General features: G+C 37.4%; 2 protein-coding genes and 1 pseudogene across 3 annotated transcripts; 2 read left to right on the forward strand and 1 right to left on the reverse strand.

Moving 5' to 3' along the window:
* The first annotated feature begins 14,729 nt into the window (after window positions 1-14,729).
* On the forward strand, window positions 14,730-18,712 carry LOC143564281 (amino acid permease 4-like). The gene is made up of 8 exons (XM_077051626.1): window positions 14,730-14,810; window positions 14,904-15,039; window positions 15,138-15,371; window positions 15,519-15,612; window positions 15,727-15,941; window positions 16,901-17,058; window positions 17,145-17,378; window positions 18,188-18,712. The coding sequence occupies exons 1-8, from the start codon at window positions 14,763-14,765 to the stop codon at window positions 18,611-18,613; spliced, it is 1,545 nt and encodes a 514-aa protein (XP_076907741.1). The 5' UTR covers window positions 14,730-14,762; the 3' UTR covers window positions 18,614-18,712.
* A 3,631-nt stretch (window positions 18,713-22,343) lies between these two features.
* LOC143567303 (uncharacterized) lies at window positions 22,344-22,961 on the forward strand. The gene has a single exon (XM_077053782.1). It carries the CDS (start codon window positions 22,344-22,346, stop codon window positions 22,959-22,961), a length of 618 nt encoding a protein of 205 aa, XP_076909897.1.
* A 735-nt stretch (window positions 22,962-23,696) lies between these two features.
* LOC143571732 (protein EARLY-RESPONSIVE TO DEHYDRATION 7, chloroplastic-like) lies at window positions 23,697-26,798 on the reverse strand (annotated as a pseudogene). Its single transcript, XR_013142151.1, has 5 exons — window positions 26,359-26,798; window positions 25,475-25,814; window positions 24,767-24,933; window positions 24,595-24,679; window positions 23,697-23,983 (listed from the first exon to the last, which is right to left on the reverse strand). The product of XR_013142151.1 is annotated as a protein EARLY-RESPONSIVE TO DEHYDRATION 7, chloroplastic-like (transcript).
* Between the last annotated feature and the right edge of the window lie 984 nt (window positions 26,799-27,782).

Here is a 27,782-nt window from a genome sequence, read left to right on the forward strand (position 1 = left end):
AATATATTCAAATTTACTTGCAATTAATTACGGATTCAAGTTATACTCCATTGGTTATATTTGTAATTAGTCAATCGATCAAATCTTATAAATCTAAAATTAGATCCAGTTATGATAGATTTAAATCCGTAATGACTGGTTAGGTTGTTTTATATTAAATCCAATGGATCAAATATCAATTAATCAATTAAACAATACTAATAAAAAAAGGGATTTTTAAATAATTTATTTACATCATATAATTATGGATTTTGAAATTAGAGAATATTCAAGTTATTTTAAATTTGAAGAGGTTAATTATGAAAGGTGTGACCAGATATTAAAAGTATTAATTTTTAAATTTATGTTCTACCATATTTTTAATTTTAAATCTCCGAATATTTGATTTAATAGATAATTCAGGTAATTAAGCATGTATATTAAAAAAATGTTTATTTACTAATGTCAATTAAACTAAAACACTTACGTTATAAGATAGGGTATATTCAAGTTATTTTAAATTTGAAGAGGTTAATTATTGAATGTTTGACCAGATTTTAAAAATATTTAAGTTATTCTAAATTTTAAAATTTAAATTTGAAAATATTTTTAGAAATAATGAATTTTTAGTCATTGTATATTTAGTATATAATCAATCTTGATGTTAATTTAAAAGTTTAAAATTTATAGAATGTTTAATCATGTTTAATCATTATCGATAACTTAGTACTCCGTAATATCTAGTGGTATTTCACATTTGCCTAAATAAATTTAGAGGGAGAGAAAGGGCTAAAAATTAGGGTTTAAATTTGAAACATCGGTTACAAAAGTTGATAGTTATTTTAATTTTTGACTTATTTTATTGGTAAGATATATATGTTCAATTTATTGATAATTATCAATAATTTATTATACAATTTTAAGAAATAATGATTATCGATAATTTATTATACAATCATCCAGTATTACAACCATTATAAAGGAATGTTCTCATTATCGATAATTTATTATACAATTTTATTGACGCAAATATGTTATCTTATAATCTCTTTAGGTTGTATTCATTATATACTTTGCCCTTATGGTATTTAAAATGATGTTTACTAAAGACGGGATAATATAACATTCATGTATATAAGAAGATAATAATAGACAAACAGAAATATAAGATATTTAGTTTAAGGTATACAATATATTTTATTATGTTGTACTATATTTTCAATCTCTGAACATTTGATTTAATACACAATTTAGGTAATTAAGCATATATACTAAGACTACTCCCATTGGCAATCTCATAATGAGATTGGTGTGTCCAAAGTTAAAAAAGAAATTGAAAAAAAAAAATAATGCAATCTAGATTGGCAATCTAGGTTGGTGGAGCAAACCTAGATTGCTATCCAAACTAACCCCCGATAACTTAATTATTTAATTAACTTTTAATATTCTAACTAAAAAAAATAATTAAATACACGATATTTCTTAAAAAAATTATAAACATTCCGATATAAATTTTATTAAAAACGGACTTCGTTAAAAAAACATTTTTTTTAAGTTGGGATGGGTTGTGAATGTGTATAAAAGATTGGGATGAGTTAAATTATGTAGATTGGAGAGAGCGAAATTAATTTTATAATGTAAGATTGAGATTGTGAGATTGCCAATGGGAGTAGTCTAAGATAGGGTAAATTTAAAATACAAAAGACAACAAAAATGAGAATGGTGAGAAGGAATTCAATCCATTGATATTAGATTTGAATGGATGAGATTAATTTAATAAATAAAAATTGATGAAAAGGACATTAAGGTAATAACCCACATTTGTTGACTTTGTCTCCCCACATGCAAGGCACATGTCAATTCCCCCATCATTTTAAATGTCCATAACTTTTTCATACGACATTATTTAAAATAAAAAAATTCACCATAATAATAAGCGTTTTTTTATCTTTAATATGAGTATCATATTGTTATATAAAAATAAAAAAAAATTAATGGGTTTTTTAATTGTGTTTTTTTGTTGTTCATTGTGTCATTGTGTAATATGTTGTTTCCATTGTGTTTTAAATTTCAAGTCATTGTGTTATATATATATATATATATATATATATATATATATATATATATATATATATATATATATATATATATATATTCACCATTGTGTGTTACGTTTTAGGCCATTGTTTTATACGTATTCGTCATTGTGTCTTACGTTTTAGGTCATTGTTTTATACATATTCACCATTGTGTTTTGCGTTTCAAGTTACTGTGTAACATGTATTAATGGCGAAAAAAGACACAATGGTGTGCGAAAAGACACAATAGCGAAAAAAGACGTAATGGTACGCGAAAAGACACAATGATAAGCGAAAAGACACAATGGTGTGAGAAAAGACACAATGAAGAAAAAAGACACAATGACAAAAAAAGACACAATGATAAACGAAAAGACACAATGGTGTGCGAAAAGACACAATGAAGAAAAAAGACACAATGATAAGCGAAAAGACACAATGGTGTGTGAAAAGACACAATGACGAAAAAAGACACAATAATAAGCGAAAAGACACAATGGTGTGCGAAAAGACACAATGACGAAAAAAGACACACTAATAAGTGAAAAGACACAATGGTGTGCGAAATGACACAATGACGAAAAATACACAATGATAAGGGAAAAACACAATGGTGTGCGAAAAGACACAATGGTGTGCGAAAAGACACAATGACGAAAAAAGAGCAATGATAAGCGAAAAGACACAATGGTGTGTGAAAAGACACAATGACGAAAAAAGACACAATGATAAGCGAAAAGACACAATGGTGTGCGAAAAGACACAACGACGAAAAAATACACAATTATAAGCGAAAAGACACAATGACGAAAAACGACACAATGATAAACGAAAAAGACACAATGGTGTGCGAAAAGACACAATGACGTGATTTTTGTTTTAAATTTTATATAACAAAAATCATACTCATATTAAAGATAAAAAAACGCTTGTTATTATGATGATTTTTTTTTTTTTTAAATATCATACGAAAAAGTTATAAAGTTCTAAAATGATGGGGGTATTAACATGTGTCTTGCATGTGGAGAGAGAAAATGTACGCAATTACCGTTATACCCTTTTTCCTTTGGTCCTCATTTGACACATGTCAATTATTTATGGCTTCTCACATTTCTCATTTTTATTACCCTTTGTAGAATAACTTGACCCTACTAAGATAATGTTTACTAATGTAAAATAAACTAAATTACTTACGATATATGAATACATAAAAATATAAATTAATTTATAGAAATTAATAATCATTGAATAGAATTTAATAGAATTGATTGTATAGTATTTTAATTTGTTTTAGAATTATTTTACTCACATGAAAATTAGAGAAGTGCTAGATGTACATGGAAATATTAAGAATACACCAATAGAATGAGGTCATGTTCAGTTAAACTCTATTATTTTAATAGTATAGTTAAATTATTAGTGATTACCGATGGGTCATGTTTGTCGGGAACAAGCTATCGGTAATGCTTCATTGTTTAGAAGCGTGGTGAGGGGGGTAGCCCAAGGAATTAATAAAATGGTTTCCACACATTAACGCTAAAAGGGTTAAAAGGTTAAAAGTTTCGTTTCCCGCCCAAACTTATGTAAACAAGTACCCACGTGCTACAGTACGATGTCAACTCACTATTCACATCACTGTTCCCTCTGAGCAAGGGACATGCTCAGATAAAGTTTTATTATTTTAATCACGGACTAACGGTCCAAAGCTTCCCGCCCATAAAGGTCAACTCTCTATGAAAACTGGAAGGTAAATTAGTTTGTACACTGGACGAAAGGCTTTGTCTCTTCTTTTATATAAAGATGACTTAGCCATAAACAAGAACACAACAAGATCTGGGCAGATATCATACTCTCCCTGATCTTCTCTTTTTCCTTGAGAAACATGCTCTTTGCTTATTTCTTTCTTACTTCAATAACTTCATAGCTTCACCAAGAACATCATCCAATAACCGATTCCAAACATCACGGTCTTGGATCTCCGGTGAACTATAACAACTAACAACAAACTAGTGAACCTCTCTCTGCGTTTTGCAAACATAGAGGGACACCATGACCTACGTTAGGTTAACCAGAACCCTTGAAGCCTGTTAGCCTAACCAGTCCATTCACTATCATTGGTCTTATCTTTGTTGTAGCAACAAGTTGGCGCCCACCGTGGGGCTACGCCGCTTACTTTATCTTAAAGACCAGTAGTGTAGCTCCATTTTTACTAAAATCACCATGTCAGAAAGTGGATCTCCCGATGAAGTCGGCCAAGTGTCAGAAACACCAACACCAAGTGCCGGCCAAGAAACTCTGGCGACCTCCATATCTTTTTCCACTCCGGGAGGAACTCCGACGGAACCTTTGTTCCTCGAGTTTTCACCTTTCCGAACTCTAACCCCTTCACGATCTGGAGTTCCTTCTCCCCATGCCAGAGTCACGGACACCCCGGAGCGTGTCGACTTGACGATAGAAGGGGTATCACGACATTATTTGTAACTAAGGCATCTTCTTAACCAACACGTGAGCCAAGAAAGAGAAAAGGGGATAAGATTAAGGCTGGAGTATGACGATCCGGAGCCCTCACTATTACTCGAACGTCCACCTTCCCCTCTAACCAGCTCACGACCGGCTGCTTCTCATTTAGAAGTTGGTCCAAGTGTAACCTGCCAACCTTTTAACCCATCTCTTTATACATATGGGAGACCAAGCCCAATGGCTTTCCTTTGTTCACCTCACAACCCCTTGGGCACGAGACCACTCTCGACCAAATATGGCAGTCACCAGCTTCAAGCATTCCTCCTACAGCCACTACATGGGAGCATGCCATGTCGGTCTTGCCCTTGACTCGGAGTGTAGCAATGAGCACCCCCATGGGAACAAACAAAACAGAAGCAACCCCTGAAAGCCTTCAAGGCTTTAACCTCATGCCTCAGATGATGGCTCAAATGATGGCACACTTCCCTTGGACCCAGCTCATCAACCAAGCTCTGAGCACTCACCAAGGGGCAACGAGTCATAATCCTACTACAAGGGTAGAAGAAGAACTTGCCAAGCCCTACAAGCCCGGTAACCTGTCTTGTTTCTCTCAATAAATCGCTGATTATGACTCTCAAACAAAAATCAAGATGCCACCCTAAATAAAAACATATGATATGAGCAAAGGATTCTTGGCTAACTTCTCACAACAGAGAAGGTACGTTAAGGACACCACGGTCATTTTTCAGATAAAGCAACGAGATTATGAAAGCCTTCCAGATTTTATCAAAAGGTATAAAAAAGAAGGGTTGACATATGTGGGGGCTGACGAAAAAATGAGGGTGGCAGGCTTCATGAACGCCATCACCTCCAAATACCTCACAAGGGACTTTAACAAGTGCCTACCTAAAACCCTTGAAGAGGCTCTTGAGCGAGCTGAAGCTCATATCCGAGGCGAAGAGGCCGTTGATTTCAAAGAACAAAGAAAAAGAGCTCCTAGCTGGCGAGGCAACAGCCCCAACCGAAAGAAAGGAAACTACAATCCCTATGATAAATATCCAAGGAGTTCAGATCAACGAAGGCCTGAAGGTCGGAACCCTCTAAGCAGGGAAAACACTGTGAACTTCACAGCCTTAACCAAAACCCCATCAGTAGATACTTGCCACCGAAGAGGTGAAACACAACTTCCGACCTCCTCGACCCTTGCCCAAGAGCAAGAAAAAGGAAAGCTCCACCCAGTTCTGTGAGTTTCACGAAGAAAAAGGTCACCACACCAACGATTGCTTTCAACTCAAGAGAAGAATTGAGTAAGCCGTTAAATCCGGAGAATTGGCTCATTTGGTGAAAGGGGTCAAGGATAAGATGGCCGAAAGAAAAGGCAAAGAGGTGAACATGGTGAATATAGACAATGGTGTCTCCCACAAACGACAGTGCTTGGAGGCTTGGGAGCTTCAATGTGTCTGCTTCCCACCACCTCAAGGTGACTTACTCTCAAACCCTTTGGTGGTAAAAGAGAACGTGGGAACACTCAAAACAAGCAAAGCCTACATCGACACAGGGTCGGCCACAGAGATCATGTATGAAAGGTTCTTTAATCAACTAAGCAAAGAAGAACGTTCAAGGATTCAACCCTCCGGGTCTTCTATAAAAGGTATCGCCGATGTACCCTTGAAGCCTTTAGGCCAACTAACCCTTGATTTCTGTTTTAGTGAAGGCAAGATGAAGAAAACCAAACCACTCACTTTTGTGGTTGTCAACATACCTTCCAACTATGATGTGATCATAGGAAGGCCAGGACAGTGCGCGCTCAACATGGTTGTCTCAGTTGGTCAAAGTGCTGTGAAGTTTCCAACTGACAGGGGAATTGCAACCCTTCAACCTACCTAAGAGGCTTACACGGTTGAAGAGGAAAGTTCAAAAAGTGAAAACGAAGAACAAGTCTTGATCATAAACCCAAAATACCCTAAACAAAAGGTACGGGTAAACACAAGCCTTTCTAAAGAAACTCTCTCACACCTTGAGAAACTGTTGATATGTTACAAAGATGTCTTTGCTTGGTGCCCGGAAGACATGACCGGCATCCCTCGAAGCATTGCGGAACATGAGTTGAAAATACCTCCCGATGTCAAGCCTGTTGTCCAAAAGAAACGGAGCCTAGCTCCTGAAAGAAGCTTGGCAGCATGTCAAGAGGTCGAAAAGCTTGTACAAGCTGGGATCCTACGAGAGGTCAAGTATCAATCTTGGGTGGCTAATCTAGTCATGGTTTAAAAGCCTGACAAGTCTTGGAGGATGTGCATCGACTTCAAAGTCTTAAACAAATCATGCCTAAAGGATTGCTATCCCTTACCCGAGATGGACCTCAAGGTTGACTCTTTAACCGGCCATCCCTTTAAGTGTTTTCTCGACGCTTACAAGGGTTACCATCAAATTCTCATGAAAGTGGAAGATGAAGAAAAAACTGCATTCCATACGGACAAGGGCATTTTCTGTTATCAAAAGATGCCTTTTAGCCTACGAAATGCCGGTGCAACCTACCAACGTTTGATCAACAAAGCATTTGCTAGCCAAATTAGCAGAAACTTGGAAGCTTATGTTGATGATCTGGTAATCAAAAGCAAAACCGAGCATCAAATGCTTGAAGACATACAAGAAACCTTCCAAAACTTAAGGAAGATCAACATGAAGCTTAACCCCGGAAAATGCTCATTCGGGTTCGAAGAAGGCAAGTTTTTGGGGCACATCGTGGGGAAACAAAGCATAAAATCTAATCCCAACAAAGTTAGGGCTGTTCTTGAAACTAAATCTCCACAAAGAAAAAAAGAAGTGGAAAGTCTGAATGGAAGGCTTGCAACCTTGAAGCATTTTACCTCCAAGCTTGCTAAGAAATCCCTACCCTTTTTCAAAACATTAAAGGGTTGCACCAATAAGAAAAGTTTCAGGTGGACGAAAGAAGCTTTCAATCAAATGAAGCAACACTTGCCTTCACTTCCAGCTATTGCAGCCCCCGAAACGGGGGAACTGATCTCTGTCTATCTCTCAGTCGCTGAAGAAGCACTTAGTGCGGTCCTAACCATCGAACGAGACAAAGTTCAGGTACCCGTTTATTTCTTTAGTAAAACATTAAAACTGGCATAGATCAAATATCCTCTTTTGGAAAAACTTGCCCTGGCCTTAATTCAAATGGCTAGAAGGCTTCGAAGGTACTTTCAAGCACACTATATACAAGTGGTCACTGACCAACCCATAAAAAGTGTGCTTGAAAAACCAGAAAATTCAAGCCAATTGGCCAATGTGGAACTAGGTGAACATAACATCACCTATGTCCCAAGAAAAGCTATCAAAGCCCAAGTCTTGGTGGACTTCATTGTAGAAATCCCAAAGCAAGTGATTCCTGAAATACATACAACTGCCACTGAACCTTCTGACCCTGAAGCTTGAAAGCTTTTTACCGATGGAGCTTCCAGCATCGAAGGGTCAAGAGCTGGGCTCGTTTTAGTCAACCCTGAAGGGTTAGAATTTACATATACTCTTCGACTTGAATTTCAGACCACCAACAACGAAGCTGAATACGAACCATTGATCGCTGGTCTGAAGATTGCCAAAGAGATGAAGATCCAAAAGCTACAAGTCTTCACAGACTCGTTGCTTGTTTCAAGTCAAGTCAATGATAGCTATGTAGCAAAAGAGCCTAACATGAAAAAGTATCGTGAAAAGGCAAAAGGGTTGATGACCACGTTTCAAGAGTGCACTATCAAGCAAGTCCCAAGATCACAAAACAAGAGAGCCGATGCCCTGAGCAAACTAGCATCCCTCACATTTGCACACCTCACCAAGAAAGTTTTGGTGGAAGTGTTAAAAACTCCTTCAATCCAAGAATTGGAGGTTCAAGATGTAATCACTGAAGAGGATCCCAATTGGATGACTCCCATAGTAAAGTTCCTCAAAAATTATGAGTTACCTTTGGACTAGACAGAGGCCAAGTCCCGACAGTATGTGCTACAAGGAGAAACCCTTTATAAAAAAGCTTACCTTGCACCACTACTAAGATGTGTGGGCCCTGAACAAAGTCAATATCTGATCAACGAGGTTCACGGGGGGATATGTGGAACTCATTTTGGGCCAAGAACGGTGGTTGCAAAATTGATGAACCTTGGATACTTCTGGCCCACCATGCACCGAGATGCAACCGAACAGCTCAAGAAATGTGAAGCTTGTCAAATTCATGCACCGGTTCCCAAAAGCCCTAAACACGATCTAGTTCCCATTTCTTCGGCTTGGCCATTCCACAAGTGGGGAATAGATATTGTTGGTCCATTCCCACAAGCCAATGGTTAGGTAAAATTTTTGTCAGTAGCCGTTGACTACTTCACCAAGTGGCCTGAAGTCAAACCACTTACAAAAATAATGGGCAAACAAGTCATCGACTTTGTATGGGAAAGCATCATCTACCGTTATGGGCTGCCAGGAGTGTTGGTCACGGTTAATGGGAAGCAATTTGCCGAGAAGCCTTTTAGCACATGGTGCAAAGAATTCATAATCACCCAAGTGTTCAGCTCGGTTGCTTACCCACAATCCAACGGCCAAGTTGAAAGAACAAACAGAACCATCGTGGAAGGAATCAAAGCAAGGCTAGGAAGGCATAACAACAATTGGCTTGAAGAACTCCCAAATGCCCTGTGGGAAATAAGAACAACTGAAAAGACAAGCCACAAACGAACGCCTTACAGCCTAGTGTTCGGATCGGAAGCTGTAATCCCAGCCGAAGTTGGAGTTGTGACTCAAAGGACACTCAACATGGATCTCGAATCAAACAACAATGAGACCATGTTGAATTTGCAACTCCTTGAAGAAGTTCGTGATCAAGCCACAATACAAGAGGCTAAGTACAAGCAGAAAATGGAAGCTTATTACAATGCAAGAGTGAAAAATGAACGTTTCAAGCCTGGAGACCTTGTACTCCGAAACAATGAGGCCAGCAAAAAAGAAAATCAAGGAAAGCTTGGCCCAAAGTTGAAAGGACCATATACAATCCTCGAAGCTCACAAGGGTGGATCCTACAAGCTGGCCGACATAGAAGGCAAAAAGCTTCCAAGACACTGGAACGACAAAACCCTTAAAAGGTTTCATGCCTAGTCAAAGTCTTAAAATGTATTTCAAGAGATGTATAATTCTCCTTTTTGTGAACAACAACCACTTGAATGAATGATAAAGTTTTTGTCATAACTTGTCTTAACTATCCTATAATCAGGTTGAGAACCTAGCAAGAAACTCCATGGCAAGGGCCATGTAAGGGGATGAGCTCCCAGGCCACATCGCTCAATAGGTTCAAGGGTTAAATGAACCTATATAAGGGGTGAGTTCCTATATCAATCCAACTCCATGAGACTTAGAAAACTTTTTCAACCAAAAACTTGTCTCATAGACGGGTCTGAACAGCCTACATCAATTCGTCCCTTAAGCTCTGAAAAAGTTTCCGAAACAAACATACATTAAGTAATGATATAAAGGATAGCCAACATGTGCTTTTTACCTAATGAAGCCTTGAAGCTAAAGTGACTGCAGCACTAAAACTTCTTAAGGAAAGTTAGCTTAAAAACACATCAAACTAACAAGACAAGCAACCAAAGCACAAATACATAAAACATTACGATTCATATACAAAACCTTAAAAGGCCATAACCAGCAGGCCATTCAGGTTAAACAAAGGAAATCATAAGGATTCCCATAGAAGTGTTCAGGCGGCCAACAAGGCCAACGACAACCATAAGGCAGAAACTTTAAGAGTTTCATGCCAAACCTAAATTGTTCAAAGTACATAACATTGTTTAAAAGTGCTAAGAAAGCTACGAATCAAGTGTTTAAACATCAGAAACAGGATTTGAAGTACTAGCCTTACCACCCTTAGTCTTCTTGAACTTCTTCACTTCCGGGCCAACATCAGCAACAGCCGAGCCTTCGAGGCTTGCCACATGAGATCCGTCGCTATCTCCAGATAAAGTTTTTTCGCTATCACCAGAACGGGAGCGTTTCTTGGACAAGGACTCAAGCACATCTTTAGAAACTTTCTCATCAAGGCCGGATGGTTTCAAGCCCTGCAAAACGGAAAGAGGCTTACCAAAGCATGACGAAACTTCACCCACATAAGGGTAAGTGCGCCTTTCCATCGCAAGAACCATCTCTGAGAAGAGCTTGGAAGCTTCAAGGTTGAATATGGGCGACCGCTCCATAGGCTGACCAGCTTCGTGATGCTTAAAGCCAGCAACAAAGCCCAAATGCTTCCCATAGCTCAGCAGCTTTGTATAAACATCGCCCAACACCGAGTTGAATTCAGAAGAATGAAGCAAGTAAGTTACAACCTGGTGAAACCCGTGCTCAATTAGCCACTTGTTGTCGTTAGAGGTCTGGGTGACCGAATCCTTCAAGCCTTCCTTCTCCATCTCAAAGGCCTTCCGCTGCACCTCAAAGGCTTCCAGGTCAGCATCCTATCAGCTTCCATAGCTTTCTTCAACCCTGCTACCTCAATCTCATGGCCACGGGACAACTCATCAATCTTCTTAACATAACCCTCCTCTTTCTTTGAAAAGCCATCAATCTCTTTCTTCATCTCAATCATAGAAGTTTTCATCCCCTCCTTCTTCTTGGAAAAATCCTCGTACTCTTGCATCCCCTTCCTAAAACGAGTCACACCCTCTGCCAAAAGGGCAGAAAGGTTGCAAGAACTCAGGATCAACCTTGACAGCATGGAATCACCTTCCATGCCGGAAATAGTTTCACGAACACCAGGAGGAGCAAAATTAGCTAACACATCAGCACAAACTTCCGGATCTTTGAAGCTATCACCAACCTTCACATTCCACTCCGGCATATAAACTGCATTCCCATCCAACCCTTGAACCATCGGCATCACAACCTTCTTGCCAGTCGATTTCTTTTTCTTGGAAACAACCAAACCCTGCTCTTTTCCACCTTCCGCACTTGGACCTTGATCTTCAGCAACCAGAACATCGTCACTAACCTCAACCGGTTCATGAGAGGAGGATTGGCCAGAAGACTTCAACAAACGCCGTGTAGAACGACGAGTGGAAGCCTTAGGACCAGCAACCTTGGTGAACCCTTTAACATTCGGAACTCCCACATACTCAGCATCTTCAAACCGACCCTCTTTCCCTCGAACCACTTAATCCTCCCCAACAACAGCAGCAACATCCGTAAACCCAACGTCTGAAGTATTGTCACTCTTCAAGAAATCCATGGCAGGCATAACTACAAATACAAAGGAAACCCATTAACAAACATATCAACAAAATAAAGCAAATACGGGATAAACAAATGCATATCCCTCATAAGCACGGGATCCCGATTAGGTTTATCCCATAATTTGCTAATTCCTAACAACACAAGAAGCTGTTTGGGAAGAGGGCGAAGACGCGATGGACATTTTCTAATCGACTTCAAAAAAGCTTCATTCAACTCCGATTCAGCCGGCTCCGGTTCATTTAGAACAGCTCGGGTTGCCTCCAAACGGATTTAAAAGGAAGGATGTAGTTGGAAACAAAGAAAAAACGGTCCTTCTAGGAACCAAGGGTTGTAACCATCGAAGAAATTAAACACATATCAACCTGGGTATGTTCGAAAGTATACCAATCGCCGTTTTTCGCTAAACGAAAGAAACGGCGAAAACTCAACAGCGTCGGGTCATACCCCTAAGGCTCTACATTATACCTCGAAGTGTAAAACCCTAGCAAGCCCTAAGGGATGAATCTGACCGAACGAAACACGGTAATACTCCAATACATTCAAAACGAAAATCGAAAATGGATGCCGGAGATTCGAAAATTCGAAATGACGACAATAAAGAGCAATGAAACCTGCCGAACAACGATCGATTGACGAATCGACCGGCGGAGCAATCGGTTTGAATTTTAATCCTATACCCCATTTAACACAGAACGATTCAACCTCTTCTTGGGTTAATCGAGAAAAACTGACTCACATATCCTTTTTAGCAACCATAATTTTGAAAGAAAGGGGAAGGATTTTAACTAACCTGATGAAGGATTGAAGAAAAACTAGATGGATGTTTCAGAGAAAATGTGGAACTTTAAAAGAAAAATGAAAGAAAGTGAAGAGTTATATTCATTATTGAAGAGCAGTTATTGGAAACCACAACCTACAGTTACCATCAAATCAACTGTCTTGTCAAAATTTCAAAAAATAACCAAAACTGAGCAAAGACTCGAAGCCTGCAAGCCTCGAAGCCTTTAAGCAATAAACAAAATGTGTGCAAAAGTCAGAAGCCCTTGAGCTTACCTCTCAAACACCTCTGACTTGGGGGGCTGATAACGGGGGTAGCCCAAGGAATTAATAAAATGGTTTCCACACATTAACGCTAAAAGGGTTAAAAGGTTAAAAGCTTCGTTTCCCGCCCAAACTTATGTAAACAAGTACCCACGTGCTACAGTACGATGTCAACTCACTATTCACATCACTGTTCCCTCTGAGCAAGGGACATGCTCAAATAAAGTATTATTATTTTAATCACGGACCAACGGTCCAAAGCTTCCAGCCCATAAAGGTCAACTCTCTATGCAAACTGGAGGTAAATTAGTTTGTACACTGGACGAAAGGCTTGGTCTCTTCTTCTATATAAAGATGACTTAGCCATAAATAAGAACACAACAAGATCTGGGCAGATATCATACTCTCCCTGATCTTCTCTTCTTCCTTGAGAAACATGCTCTTTGCTTATTTCTTTCTTACTTCAATAACTTCATAGCTTCACCAAGAACATCATCCAAAAACTGATTCCAAACATCACGGTCTTGGATCTCCGGTGAACTATAACAACTAACAACAAACTAGTGAACCTCTCTCTGTGTTTTGCAAACGTAGAGGGACACCACGACCTGCGTTATGTTAACCGGAACCCTTGAAGCCTGTTAGCCTAACCAGTCCATTCACTATCATTGGTCTTATCTTTGTTGTAGCAACAAAGCGTTGGCAAGATTATCAAGTGGCTTTTAAGGTGAGTACATAGATTGCTAAAACAGTGAGACACAGCAGAAATATATTTTTATAAGCCCATTTGAACGATTAAATGAAAACAGTCCTAGCGGTGCACATTATACTCATATATGGTTTGTGTGATTTCATTGAGCTATTTGCCATGAAATCCTCCGTCCGTACTCAAATATGGTTAATTAATGATTATGATAGTTGATGTTGGATGCATTAGCATACACTAGTAGTTGTACGACATCATCTTCTTGTTGAATGTGGATAGGTAATATGGATTCATAGGTATAGCTAGTGCTTATTTTGTGTGGTTTGTATTCAAGTAAACGAATAGATATTTTTTTCTTAATTATCTAAGGTCATCCACAATAAGTACTCTAAAAACATTAAAAAAAATATGTGTAGTCAGCTGTCACATTATAAAAGTATCATTTTTTTAAAAACACCAAAACCCATCCAATAAGAACTCTTAACAACATTGCGACATCATCACCACATTTTCCACCTAAAAAACCTCTTGGCCCCACCACTTGCAAAAAGTCATGTATTTCGTTCTTATGGAAAAACATCAATGAAATATGAAAGACAAAAACTACACACACAATAGATAAAAATGAGTGATGTGAACAAACACTTAAAAACATCTCCTATAAAAATCTCTTATTGTGGATGGCCTAAAAGAAAAACTCGGTTAAAGAGACTCTCATACGTGCAGGGTCTAGGGTTGTGGAACTAATTTGGGCCTGATGTACTCATTCTATCCACCCATTTCTACAAGAGTCTATATTCATGATTCGAACATGTGACCTTCGGGGTCATATGGCTGGCTATAAGTTTACCGTTGCTCCAAAGTTCACCTCTTAATTTATATGGGATAATTTCATAGTTGATAAATGGTAATTCACATAGCTTTACATGTGTCTTAAGGTGGTTGTGGATCATGGGACACAGAGCTCAGGGAGAGAATATCATATATCGAGTATAAAATATGTTTTCATTACAAATATGACCATGAATTAGTTAACATTACATTATTAACTAAATAATTAAAGGGATATCGGCCACATCAACCAATTACCTGCTTTGCTCGATCATGTCACTCTTGTACCTCCTTTAACATCCACATCACATTTCTCCTATAAAACATCATCCAAATTTCAATTCATTTTCATCACTTAATTCTTCCATCTCTTTCTCTTTCATAAAATATTCATATTATAACCACTCAAAATGTTGCCAAGAAGTAGAACCATGCCATCAAGAATCCGTCATGGAGTTGTAAGTTCAATTTATTTACACACGCATGCACATATATACAAGTACGTTCTTTTTTATTTTTATGCACAATTTAACATTTATTTTCCTTGGTAGGTTGAAGAAAGACAAGATATTATGCACTATTCACAAGTCGATGCTCAAACTAACACGGATAACCCAGCCAGAGCCATCAACATCGAGGCCACGTATTCAAAGAGTTTCGATGATGATGGTCGCCTAAAGCGTACTGGTAATTATCTAGTATATATGTTATTTTACAAATAACTGATTATCATGTTTCAATCATTTTTCTGAGGGCTTAATGTTATGATCTTTTGTGAATTTAAGGTACATTTTGGATAGCATCGTCACATATAATTACTGCAGTGATCGGGTCCGGAGTCCTATCATTGGCATGGGCTGTTGGGCAGCTCGGCTGGGTTGCTGGACCGACTATTATGATTATGTTTGCTTTGGTCATTCTCTACACCTCTAACTTGCTATCGGAATGTTATAGGTGCGGTGACCCTGTCACCGGACCAAGGAGCTATACTTACATGGAAGCCGTCAAGTCTCATCTAGGTATAAATCATGACACCTTTGGCAAACCACACATCAATTTTTTATGTCCATATCAGAGACATTTCTCCCTTGAATTCCAAAAACATAAGCATCGAAACCTAACTAATATATCATAGTTATGGTTCTTGTTTTCTTCTTCTTCTTCAGGGGGACATAAGGTGAAAATATGTGGCATGATACAATACATAAACTTATTTGGAGTTGCAATTGGCTATACAATAGCAGCCTCAGTTAGCATGATGTAAGCCATTATTTACTTATCTTTGTGACCTTCATTATTCTTTTAAAAAGTGTCGATAATGTAACAAACCTAACTTGACATGAAATAGCTAATCATCACTGTTATTATTTTCAGGGCTATAAAAAGATCTAATTGTTTTCACAAAAGCCATGGGAAGGACCCATGTCACATGTCAAGTAACGGGTACATGATAACATTCGGGATCATTGAGATTCTTTTTTCCCAGATCCCGGATTTTGACCAAGTGCGGTGGCTCTCCATCGTTGCGGCTATCATGTCGTTCACTTACTCGTTTATCGGTCTTGCTCTTGGGATCGCAGAAACCGCAGGTGTGTATAGATAGATATAGAACCACATATACATGATGTCTTTTCCTTTAACATCATACACATTGAACCAGACATTTTTCTTTATTACAAAATAGTTATCCACTTTTATTGTGACTTTATTTTGTCCCCTCCAATATACACATACCACATAAAGTATCTTTTTAACAGATAAAAAGTTAGGTTATAGCCATGATATTTTTCATGATCAATGATTAATTTCCAAAAAAAAATGTAAACAAATGCACATATACGTAAGAAACACGTATCAAAGACACACTAAATTGTTCGGTGGATTTTCATTTATGTCTGAATACTTAATAAACAAACGACCATCAATTACTAATGTTGTTTGTTTATTTAAACGAATGAACGTGAACACACTTTCCGTTCATTTATTATGTTCGTAAACTTTCATTTATATTTGTTCGTTCGTTTATATATTCGATCAATTTATTTCTTCATTTAAACTCATTAGTCCACCACCTTATCAATATTTTTATAGAAATATATGAGCCCATACTTTTAGTTTTTTTTTATAAATTTATCACCTTATCATTCGTAATAAAACTCAGCCGTTGTTAATTTAATAACAATATCATATGTATTCGTGTCCGTTCACTCATGTTTTTTTGTGCTCGTTAGGTTCATGAATGTTCGTTTAAAATATTAATAAACCAAACATGAACATGCTCATTTTTCATATCAAACGAGCACGAATAAGAATATTTTGTTCATTTAATTATTCATGTATGTTCGTTTGTTCACTTGAGATTAAACGAAAAACACGAACATACCACGTACGTATGTGTTCATTTGGTTCGTTTACCAGCCTATTAGATAATATGTTGGACCCAACAAGGACACAAACACGATAACAAAAATGTACCATAATTGTTTAGACTCATAAATACCTGTAATTAACTACTACTTCGCAATATAATTGGATACAAATTTTGTAGAAAATAAGGTTATCAAAGGGAGCTTAACAGGGATAAAGATAGGAACAATAACTCATGCTGGTACAGTTACTTCCACTCAAAAGTTATGGAGGAGCTTTCAAGCATTAGGAGCAATTGCTTTTGCATATTCATATTCCATCATACTTATTGAAATTCAGGTACTCAAATTATTTAATTAAACTTGCAAATTATCATATTTTAACAAAGTTAATTTTATAGTTCTAATATTTTTTAAATATATTAGGATACGATTAAAACACCTCCAGCTGAATATAAGACAATGAAAAAGGCGACTTACTTGAGCATATTTGTGACGACAGCATTTTATTTGCTTTGCGGGTGTATGGGTTATGCTGCTTTTGGAGATGAGGCACCAGGGAATCTCCTTACCGGGTTCGGGTTCTGGTTCTATGACCCCTATTGGCTACTTGATATAGCCAATATCGCTATTGTTGTGCATCTTGTTGGCGCTTATCAGGTAGCATAACACATGTTATATATTTATGTCATGAATCATGAACGGTCATTTATTGTTCCAATTCCAAGTCATTTTTTAACGGCTAAAATCCCCTGATAATTTACATCCGTTGTCTGGAATCAAAAGCCTTTACAAAGTGAGCTAGCCCCTCGTTATCTGAATTACTGTCCTTTTCAATACTATCTTTTTTTCATACCTATCTAATGTAGTCTCTTTTCCCTCCTTTTTACAAAAATGATTGTTTTCTTGTAATTAAATTTAACTACAAACAAACAATTGTTAATTTTGTCACTGATTTGCGACCGGAATCATAATGTTCACAACGATAACGACCTCACTCATTTCGATCGTAAAGAAATGACAAAATTTATGATTGTTTTATTTGGTTGTAAAATAGTCATAAAATGTAACTTAAATTTGAAAATTTAGTACTCGGTCCTGAGGCCAAATTTTATCAGTTTGTGTATAACATATTGATCTTGAACATTTAAAGTTTGTTAACTTGTGCATTTTACATTTTGTTTGACTTGTGTTCGTACATTTTTTTTCCTTTTTAAAAATGCCATTTTCTAAATCTTTATTTAGCAGTTTGCACCTAATTTACAACTGAAAACAGTCGTAGATTGGTTGCAAACCGGGGTGTTGCTGACTACTTTGAGGCCAATAATTGATCCCTAAAATCAATCACAAGGTTTTGTGTTACCACTATTTTCTGTCATAAGTACTCAGTTTTATGATGGCAAAATAACATTTTTAAAATAAACAGTATGTCTTTGTTGTGACCAGTTACTAACTCATGAAACATATAGGTTTATTGCCAACCCCTATTCGCATTCGTCGAGAAATGGAGTGCACAAAAATGGTCCAAGAGTGATTTCGTGACAGCTGAATACGACCTCCCAATCCCATTTTACGGGGTATTCCAGGTTAACTTCTTTCGTGTCGTTTGGAGGACCTTATTTGTGATCATTACCACAATAATATCCATGCTATTACCTTTCTTCAACGACGTGGTTGGGTTGCTTGGAGCCTTAGGGTTCTGGCCACTCACCGTTTACTTCCCTATTGAAATGTATATGTCACAAAAGAAGATTAAAAAATGGGGAAGCCAATGGATCGGGTTTCAGATACTCAGTTTCGGGTGCCTTTTGGTCTCGGCGGCTGCAGCGGTTGGATCAATTGCTGGTGTGGTTCTTGATCTAAAAACTTACAAACCCTTCAAAACCAGTTATTGACTAATATTGAACATCTTTGTTAAGCTATGGGTGTTTAGTATGATGCAGTTATATGTATTTGTTAAAAGTTGTGAAATAATTTTGTATTCTGTCATGTTGGAACATAAAGTACAGATTAGGCTGAGGGGTGTGGGGCTTCAACGGGGGCGCTAGAGCCCCTCCGCTCGCGCCCCTAGGCGCTAACACCACACCACCGGGGCGCTAGCGCGAAAAAACATGCAGGCGTGAGCCTGTTAGCGGGAGAAGAGAGAGTAAAGTGGTCTTGGTTTTATACAAAGAGCCGTTGGGCTCTTATTATAATATTTAAAAAAAAAAAATTTCCCCTATATAATACCCCATTTCACCCATATCAATCACCACAACTTCAAACCTTCACCCAAAATCAATGCATCTTCAAAACTTTTTTTAAAAAAAATGGCTGGAAATTGGTACCCAAACCTTGATTCAGATTATATTGACGACGATTTATGGTCGTCACCGCACCAACCGATGTTTTATTCGGAGCCGCAAGAATTATCCGGCTTTCAACCATCCAACACACAACCGTCTACTAACTTTGTTGTTCCGGAGACACAAGAATCACACGGTGAAGCTACGGGACCAAAAAGACGCATCCACCGGAAAAAACAACTTGCAACGGACGGGTCGGGACCGGCTTCGACTCCGAGGACGAAACGGAAAACCACCCCCGTGGTCATCGGATGAGAAGGAAGCCTTGTGTCGGGCTTGGATAGTCATTTCTGAGGATCGGCGTTGCGGTAATTGTTTTAACGTTTTTAAAAATGATTTTTAATAAAAAAGTTAAATAAAAAAGTTAAATGGAAATTTAATTTATTTATTCATTTTGCAGCCGACTACCAAAAGAGCAAGATTTTTTGGACAAAGGTTAAGGAGACGTTCTATACGCTCGTTGGGAGTACAGAGCGGAACGCCGATATGATTTCGGGTCGGTGGTCCGAAATCAGAAAATTTGTCGGCTTGTTTACTAATCTTTTCAACAGGAACATCGGTCGTATGAGACCAAGTGGCAGTGATGATTTGGCGGTTTACAATTTCACGGTCGAAGAGTGGAAGCAGGAGTGTTTGCGGAGGTATGGGATGGTGAAGACGTGGGACGATTTAAAGTTGTGGGAGAGGTTGAAAAGGTGTTCCAAGTGGGTTGAGCTGATTGGTCCCAATAAGATTCCTATTTTATACAGTAAAAAGTTAAATATTAAATCTCTTAATTAAAATATTCAATGATGATAGATTCAAGTTGTGGACTAGTGGCTGACCTATAAGATCGGGATGAGGTCAGCAATAGTCCATTATCCATCAGGTAAAAAAAATAAATGATACAGACAACGTAAAAAAAATAAATGATAAACCCCTTTGGTATTATTGCAGGAGCCATCAGGACTTGCGGATTTTAGTATTATCAAAACTATTTTAATAATTAGGATTTATTTTAAGATCAAATAGAAGATTACAAACAATATAGATTGATACGAAAAATTAGGAGGTGTGCAATACACATTCACTGATTGTTACACTTGTTTCATGCACCTACATACCCGGGGTCAAGGGAGCAACGACCCTTTATTTTAATATATAGTTTTATTTAGTTAAATTGTCAATGGAAAAGTGAAACAAAAAGAAGAGGAGGAGCTTTCGGTTTTTAGGGAGGAAAGGGATTTAAGCGAGGAAGAGATTTGGGTTAGAATGGAATGCGTTAAAGGTATTAAAGAGATAGAATACAGACAGAAAGAGTATGGATTTAACTCAGAAAGCTAGAGTTTGATGGGCGTCTGCGGGAGATGGAAACACAGCTTATTTTCACGGAGTCATTAATAGTAGAAAGTCTTCCAACGCGATTCAAGGGCTGGTTATAGAAGGAAGCTGGTGTGAGAAACCAAAATATATTAAGAAATAAGTGTTCCAGTTTAAAGAAGAATTTCAATCTCGTCCGAGTCTTTCCTGCCATGGAGTTAAAAAACTTAATCCGTCAGACGCAAATTTCTTAATTTCTCCGTTTTCGACTGAAGAGATTAAAGAGGCTGTTTTTGGGTGTGTAAGTGATCGGGCTCCACGGCAATTTTAGATTTTTAAAGCATTTTTGGGATCTTTTCGAAAAAGATTTTATAGAGATCATGTCCCATTTTTATGAATTTGGCAAGATTAGCAGTGGGTGTGGCTCATCTTTTATCACCATTATTCCTAAAACGAAGGACCCGACCTCTTTAAATGAATACAGGCCTATAAATTTGATTGGTGTTGTTAGTAAGGTGATCTCTAAAATTTTGGCTAACAGGCTCAAGAAGGTGGTAGGATCGGTTATTTCAGAGTATCAATCGGCATTCCTAAAAGATAAAATCATTTTAGATGGGCCGCTTATAGTTAACGAGGTGTCTGCGTGGGCTAAAAAGAGGAAGATTCAAGCGTTTTTTCTAAAGCTTGATTTTGAAAAGGCTTACGACAATGTTAATTGGGATTTTCTCCTCTCAATTCTTTGTCAAATGGGCTTTCCGGATCGATGGCGTTTATGGATTCGTGGCATTCATTCGTCGGCCAGATCCTCAGTGTTGGTAAACGGGTCACCAACCTTCGAATTTCAGTGTTCTAAGGGCATTAGACAAGGAGATCTGTTGTCTCCTTTTCTTTTCCTCGTAGTCATGGAGGCTTTATCTTGCATGTTAGTGAGGGCTTGTGAAGTAGGGCTGATGAAGGGGTTACATTTGCCGAACGGGGGACCGATGATATCGCATATGCTTTACGCTGATGATGCGATGATCATTGGCGAGTGGTCCGAAAGTAGCATCAGAAATGTTGCTAGAATTCTTAGAAGCTTTCGGATGTGTTGGGGTCTAAAAGTTAACTTTCATAAATCATCTATCTATGGCTGTGGTATTAGTGGTGACCCGATCAAACATATGGCGGAAGCCTTGGGGTGTAAACCGAGCTCGTTTCCATTCAAGTATCTTGGAATTAAAGTCCGTGCCAATATGAATAGGATTTCAAACTGGGAGGCGATGATTCATGTTTTCGAATCCCGTCTATCGCTTTGAAGGCTCACACTCTCTCTATCGGGGGGAGGATTACTCTTATCAAATCGGTTTTAGAATGTCTCCCGGTTTATTATCTTTCGCTTTTTAAGATGCCAGTTAAAGTCAAGGATATTTTAGAAGGTATAATGAAAAAGTTTCTTTGGGGAGGGTCAAATTCTTCCAAAAAGATACGTTGGGTTGCTTGGGATCAAGTTGCTAAGCCTAAAAAATTGGGAGGCCTGGGTATTTGTAAGTTGGATGTGGCTAATATTGCGCTTCTCTCGAAATGGGCGTAGAGATATAAATCAAACAAAGAATGTCTTTGGAAGAGAGTTATTGACGGGGTTCACAATTCTAAAGGCTGGGCAAGAGTGGTCCCGGTTAACAAATATATCGCAGGGTCGTGGAAACCGGTGGCTAAAGTACTAAATGAGGTCCGTTTAGGGGATGAGAAACTCATCCATTTAATTAAAGGTGAAGTGGGCAAAGGGAACACCATCTGCTTTTGGACAGATCTCTGGTGTGGTAGCTCCACTTTACAAGAAGCCTTCCCAAACATTTTTAAGTTAGAAAAGAAAAAGAATTGTAAAATCATAGAGAGAGTTTGGTGGCAAGACAATTTTATTTGTTGGGGGTGGGAGTGGTCGAGAAATCCGTCGTCTCATATGGAGATGGTGGAATGGGAACGCCTATTTAATACGTTAATTATGGTTGGGTGGAGTAACTCGAATGATTCTTGGAGGTGGTTAGGGGATCATTCAAGAGTTTATTCGGTCAAGTCGGTTAGAAAGAAATTAATGGAGGACAGGGTGGGTGTGGGGTGTAATGTGGTGAGATGGAGCAGATGGGCTCCTATCAAATGCAACATTTTCGCTTGGCGAGCGGTCTTAAATAGGCTTCCTACCTCCGAGATGCTTATCAAAAGAAACATTAATGTAGAGTCTACTCTGTGTTTGTTATGCGGTTCAGGAGAAGATACAATCGACCATATTTTATCAGGTTGTTTAGTTTCATCTTTAGTGTGGCAACAAATAAGTGTTTGGTGTAGGATCCCCCAAATCTTTGCCTTCTCATCTAAAGATATTATGGAGATTCACTCTTCTATGGATTTGGGTAAGAGAGAAAAAGAGATACTTCATGGCATTATTATTATCGGATCTTGGAGGATTTGGAAAGCTAGAAATCTTAAACTTTTTGAAGAGATTGAGGTTAAGATTGAGGACATAATGAGAGATATTAAAGCTTTAGGTTTTCTTTGGTTAAAAAATAGATCAAAGATAGGGGATTTGGTTTGGGATAATTGGTGCAGGAATGCGTTAATGTAATTTTGGTTTTTTAGGGCGCTGCGGTGCTCCTCCGTTTCTCTGTGGAGAGGCCTGCAGTCTGTTTCCCTTTTTGTTGTTCTTTGTTTTCGTTCAATGAAGTTTATCTTTCAAAAAAAATTGTCAATGGAAGTCGCCAATGATAGGTACTTCGGAATTGCACGATAAAACAACAGTCCCATGACCAATTTATTATGAGAGACCAAATTTTGAAAACAAATAAAAGCTTATGTTAAAACTGTTAAAATTCTTATTAGAGACTATTCACCCTTGCTATTCAAAAAAAAAAAAAAAAAACCTAATGTTAGGTTAGTAAGTTCATAAAAACTTTTAACATATGTTTTTAATGCGAGTTAGTGATAATAATCAATATATTACCCATAGGTGAATAGCGAGTAATACATGTATCTAATTTTGCAGAAGCCATAATTAAACTAGTATTAAAAAACTAACGCACTTGTAGAGTGCTAACTCTGTATCTACCAACTAGACTTGACACAACTTCATCCGACAACATGAGTTGAGTTGCATCTAACAAATGATGTCACATTATAGTAACTACTACTATGGGTGGGTATAACACTATAAACTAGTAGGTACTAATGGAATAACTAGTTGCCCATTAACGCCCAATAACTACCTCGATACGATGTTAACAAGACGGCTATACGATTAAGACAAACTATAGTCGTATTATAGGACTACCATGATGAATCTTGATATAACAAAATCATAATCCACAACACAAAAGTTCGTTCTTTAATCAAGACATAAATAGAATTCACAACACCAGAACTACAATAAAATAATATTCACATAGCCATTAAACACAAACAAACATGTTTTATGATTTGGATTTAGACGACTTCGATTGTGAGGCTGCAGCTTTCACAAGAGTTGTAGGCTTAACAACGCTCTTCGGGTTCAACGCCTTCCGTATCTTGAACACTGCCCAAGCCGCCCCTACTGCATGCCCGGCTGCACTCATCCCTTCGTGTGTCACTTTTGCTGCATCTTCACCGTGCCTGTAACAAACAATCAGCAACAATTGACAATCATGACTCCTATCATCAAAATATTGCTTAATCATCGTTTACTAGTAAGGGTGTGCTTGGAACTAATAAAACGATCAGTTTTCATGATAGCAGAACTTTCGGTTCGGTTTTGCAAGAAACTAAAGCCAAAAAAAAAAAAAAAAAAAAACTGAACCTAGTTTATTGATTTTAATTTTAAATTATACGCAATCAATAACTTAATAAATAGCGTTACCTAAATATATTAGCCCATATATACAATAGTCACTTAAAAGTTTTAGTTCCAAATTCATTATTTTTGGCCAACTATTTTTTCAGCCCGAATGGTAAAAAAACCGAAACTAAACCCAAACTAAAAACCAAAAAAGCCAACACTTAAAAGATTTTCAAAACTCAAAAACCGATTACTGTTTTTTTATGGGCCCAAAACCGACTCACGCACACCCTAACTTAAAAAAATTGTAACTCTTATAAAACTTGCTAATTTAAGTGGTCCAAACAGGCCAACACCCAAACAAACTACGGATTATTTTGTTATTTTTTCTTGTCCTTACTATAAATTACAAAATAAAGCTTCTAATAAAATGAGAAAGACATGATACCTGTGTGATACAAAGTTTGTTGTGACAGTTGAGGTTGTTGACATCACGTTTCTTCCCGCCACTTCGATGGCGTCACACACTTTATCTATGTACAACAACACAAAATACAAAATCAGTAACATAACACAAACATATAATCCAAAAATATAAGCATTTAAAAAGGGATACATACTGAATCCATCCAATGATGCAAGAATTATTTCACCAGGAAGAAGATTGAAAAACTTCTTCCCCGGTTTCGAGTTGACAATCGAACCGGTCACAATACCAGACACCTTCACGACACCGGATAACACCCCTGTTGCCACACCCTCTGACATCTTTGTTAATCTCTTAACCCTGAAACATAAATTAATTTAATCAATGATATATTAGTATTTCTTATCATTTCTGCATATCTAACTTGTTAATAATAATATCATAATTTAAGATTGAATTGCAATGTAGGTGCAAGCGAATCCGTTGATTGGTCTATGTGGCAGCCTTAGGACGTGCCACGTCAACAACTTTTTTTAAAAATATGTTATACCCTCGTGATCGTTTACAATTTTTTTTAATTAATGTTGGTACCATAACGAGCATAACCGATACGTTTTCCTTAAAAAAAGTTATTTTTTTTGTATAATAAACTATACAAGAAGCGATACTATTTTGGGTGTTTACTATATATTTTTTTTGTTTAGTGCCGGTAGCGTAACGTAGTTAACAGATTCCAACCAACTTCATCATATGCTATTCAATGTGGATACTAATTTTGGGCGTTTGCTAATTTACTTTTTTAGTTTAGTGCAAGTACCGTAATGAACTTAACCGAAACTTTTTTTGTACTTTTACCGTAACGAACTTAACCGATAATAACCAAATTCGCAAAAATCTATACCTCTTCATTCTCTTCAAAGCTTGAGGACTAACATCAGACTTCACACAAGATTTAGTCCTCTTCTTCAGCATCTCATTCCCCCATTTTAACCGATCAACCGTCACATCACCACACCATAATATCCCCTTAATCAACTGCCCTGATCCCGCCGCAATCACCTTCGCAACCGACCCACTGTAATCCTCCACATTTGGCGCCAACGTCGTCCAATACGCCGCCGCTTTCGCCTCCACCGAACCACCACCATTCTCCACCACCACACTCCTCTCCACCGCCTTCACCGAAAACGCACTGTACTCATCCAAAACCCTATCAAACTCTTCCAAATCGCTCGCCCTACCTGTTAATATAAATAATAATAATAATATTATTAATTAATAAATAAGATAAAAGATTATATACAATAATTGTGTTATCATATATTACGTATGAAAATATCTATATTCATGAAAATGATCAAAGATATCACATCACATGATCTGAAAATCGTCAATATATATCAAATTAACCATTGGTTCACTGTATATGGATCCTTAATCGATCAATTTTTTACTTTTCTTCACAAAAAACATTTTTGAACGTAATTATCAAGAACATATCTGGACTTGAGCGTAATGGGTTTTAACAGTAAGCGTTTCTATAGAATGGCTTGAGCGTGATTCACATGCCTATTGTATGTTAAAGGATAACTTTACCCTGATTAATAATAATCCTGAAGCACCCCTACTGATTGTCCGGGCAGTACCGTATGATAAATAATTATATTAATAATATATGCTTACATATATTATATAGTTTAACTAGTTAAATATAAATAACAAAATAAAGAGTAATAATAATAATATCCCAAGTTTTTATTAACAAATTATTAAGTAGAAACGAACCTTTGGTAACCGTCAATCCGTAGTTCAACAGATTATCCGATTCACAATCCGACGTGGAATCGGAGGGGACACGGAGCGTGAAGAAGTAATGCGACCCGTCTAACTTAACGGCGGCTTCGTCTTTGGCTAAGGGCCATTGGATGACGTCACCGACGCGAGCAAGAACAGCGACAAGGGCGTCGTTTTGACGGAGGCGAACGATTTGTAGTTCTCCGGAGGCGAGTTCGATGCTCTGGTGTTTGTCGATTAAGTGGATGATTGAGTCCGGGAGTCTTATTATTATTTCTTCGGATGGGTTGATGATGAAAGAGATCGTCGTTGTTGAGATCAGGGTATAAAGATGGCGCTGAAGGTGTGGGGTGATTGAATGATGAATCTGGGTTTGATTGGAGGACTTGTGGGTACAGATTGGTTCTTTGTGATTCCATTTTTTTTGATTTGATGTGGGTGTGTGAAATGGATGTGGGTTTGGGGGGGTTTGTAAAGATTTAAACTTGTAAATTAAGAAAGTGATATCGCGTTCAGGACGAGTGGACAACCGAGTAGGAGAAATAGTTAAAATAGTTATATTATTTTAGTGTTGTTAATAATAATATAAGATTTTTGACAACTATAAACTAAAAAAATAAAACTCTTAGATAAGCATATTTTGTGGTCAAAATTTTAAAGTAATCATACATACCATGTTGAAATGTAAATATTGAAAGTTACATTAACTAGAGTTACAAAACTTCATTTTCATAGCATATGTAATTTGGTGTATGGTTAACTTATTTTAGGAATCCACTATATCAAAATTCATGTATATGAAACGAGAAAGAAAGAAAAATTATAGGATAAAAAATAAATATTCTTTTACGGTAAGAAGAAGCACTGTATATATGCATTACTATATTTGTTATCCCAATTATGTTTTTCGTCTAAGTACTAAGAGAAAAATACACGAACATGACCACCGCCTCTTAGATCCTCGACTGAGATAAGAGCTAGAATTAATTACATAAACATCTGGGTTATCTATGGGTAAACTCAAACTCAGGCTTTAAGGCCTCACTTAAATAAGACATTCAATTAAACAAAACAATATAATACTAAATCCTAATAATTAGATCAAAAACATATTAAACGATAAAAATGACACTTAAGCTATTTAACAAAAAACAAACATATTCATGGTTAGGCTTTTTTTACTTTTTAACAATAAAATTAAAAACAAAATGTCTCAAATTCTGTTTCGTTTCGGACCTTCAAACGGGTTGGGTTGGCCCTGGTTAACATGTATGTATGACCAAGTTAAGTTTGCTTGTCCCTAAACTTGCAACTTGAACATGAGGCATATGGTTCATTACTAAACAAATGAACATGTCAATGATACTCAAGTTGTACGTTTGCAAGTTGAGGTTTGTACGCGTGCAAGCTGGGTA

Source organism: Bidens hawaiensis, unplaced genomic scaffold (assembly GCF_021521415.1).
Source record: "Bidens hawaiensis isolate Kalapana, Puna unplaced genomic scaffold, B.hawaiensis_p1.1 tig00000097_1, whole genome shotgun sequence".
Taxonomy (NCBI): domain Eukaryota; kingdom Viridiplantae; phylum Streptophyta; class Magnoliopsida; order Asterales; family Asteraceae; genus Bidens; species Bidens hawaiensis.

Bases quoted from the DNA above. Each gene is read 5' to 3' on its own strand.
- LOC143564281 (XM_077051626.1), top strand. From the start codon at position 14,763: ATGTTGCCAAGAAGTAGAACCATGCCATCAAGAATCCGTCATGGAGTT. The intron at 15,613-15,726 runs GTAAGCCATTAT...TATTATTTTCAG, and splicing joins GCAGCCTCAGTTAGCATGAT to GGCTATAAAAAGATCTAATT. The intron at 15,942-16,900 runs GTGTGTATAGAT...CAAATTTTGTAG, and splicing joins TGGGATCGCAGAAACCGCAG to AAAATAAGGTTATCAAAGGG.
- LOC143567303 (XM_077053782.1), top strand. From the start codon at position 22,344: ATGGTTGGGTGGAGTAACTCGAATGATTCTTGGAGGTGGTTAGGGGAT.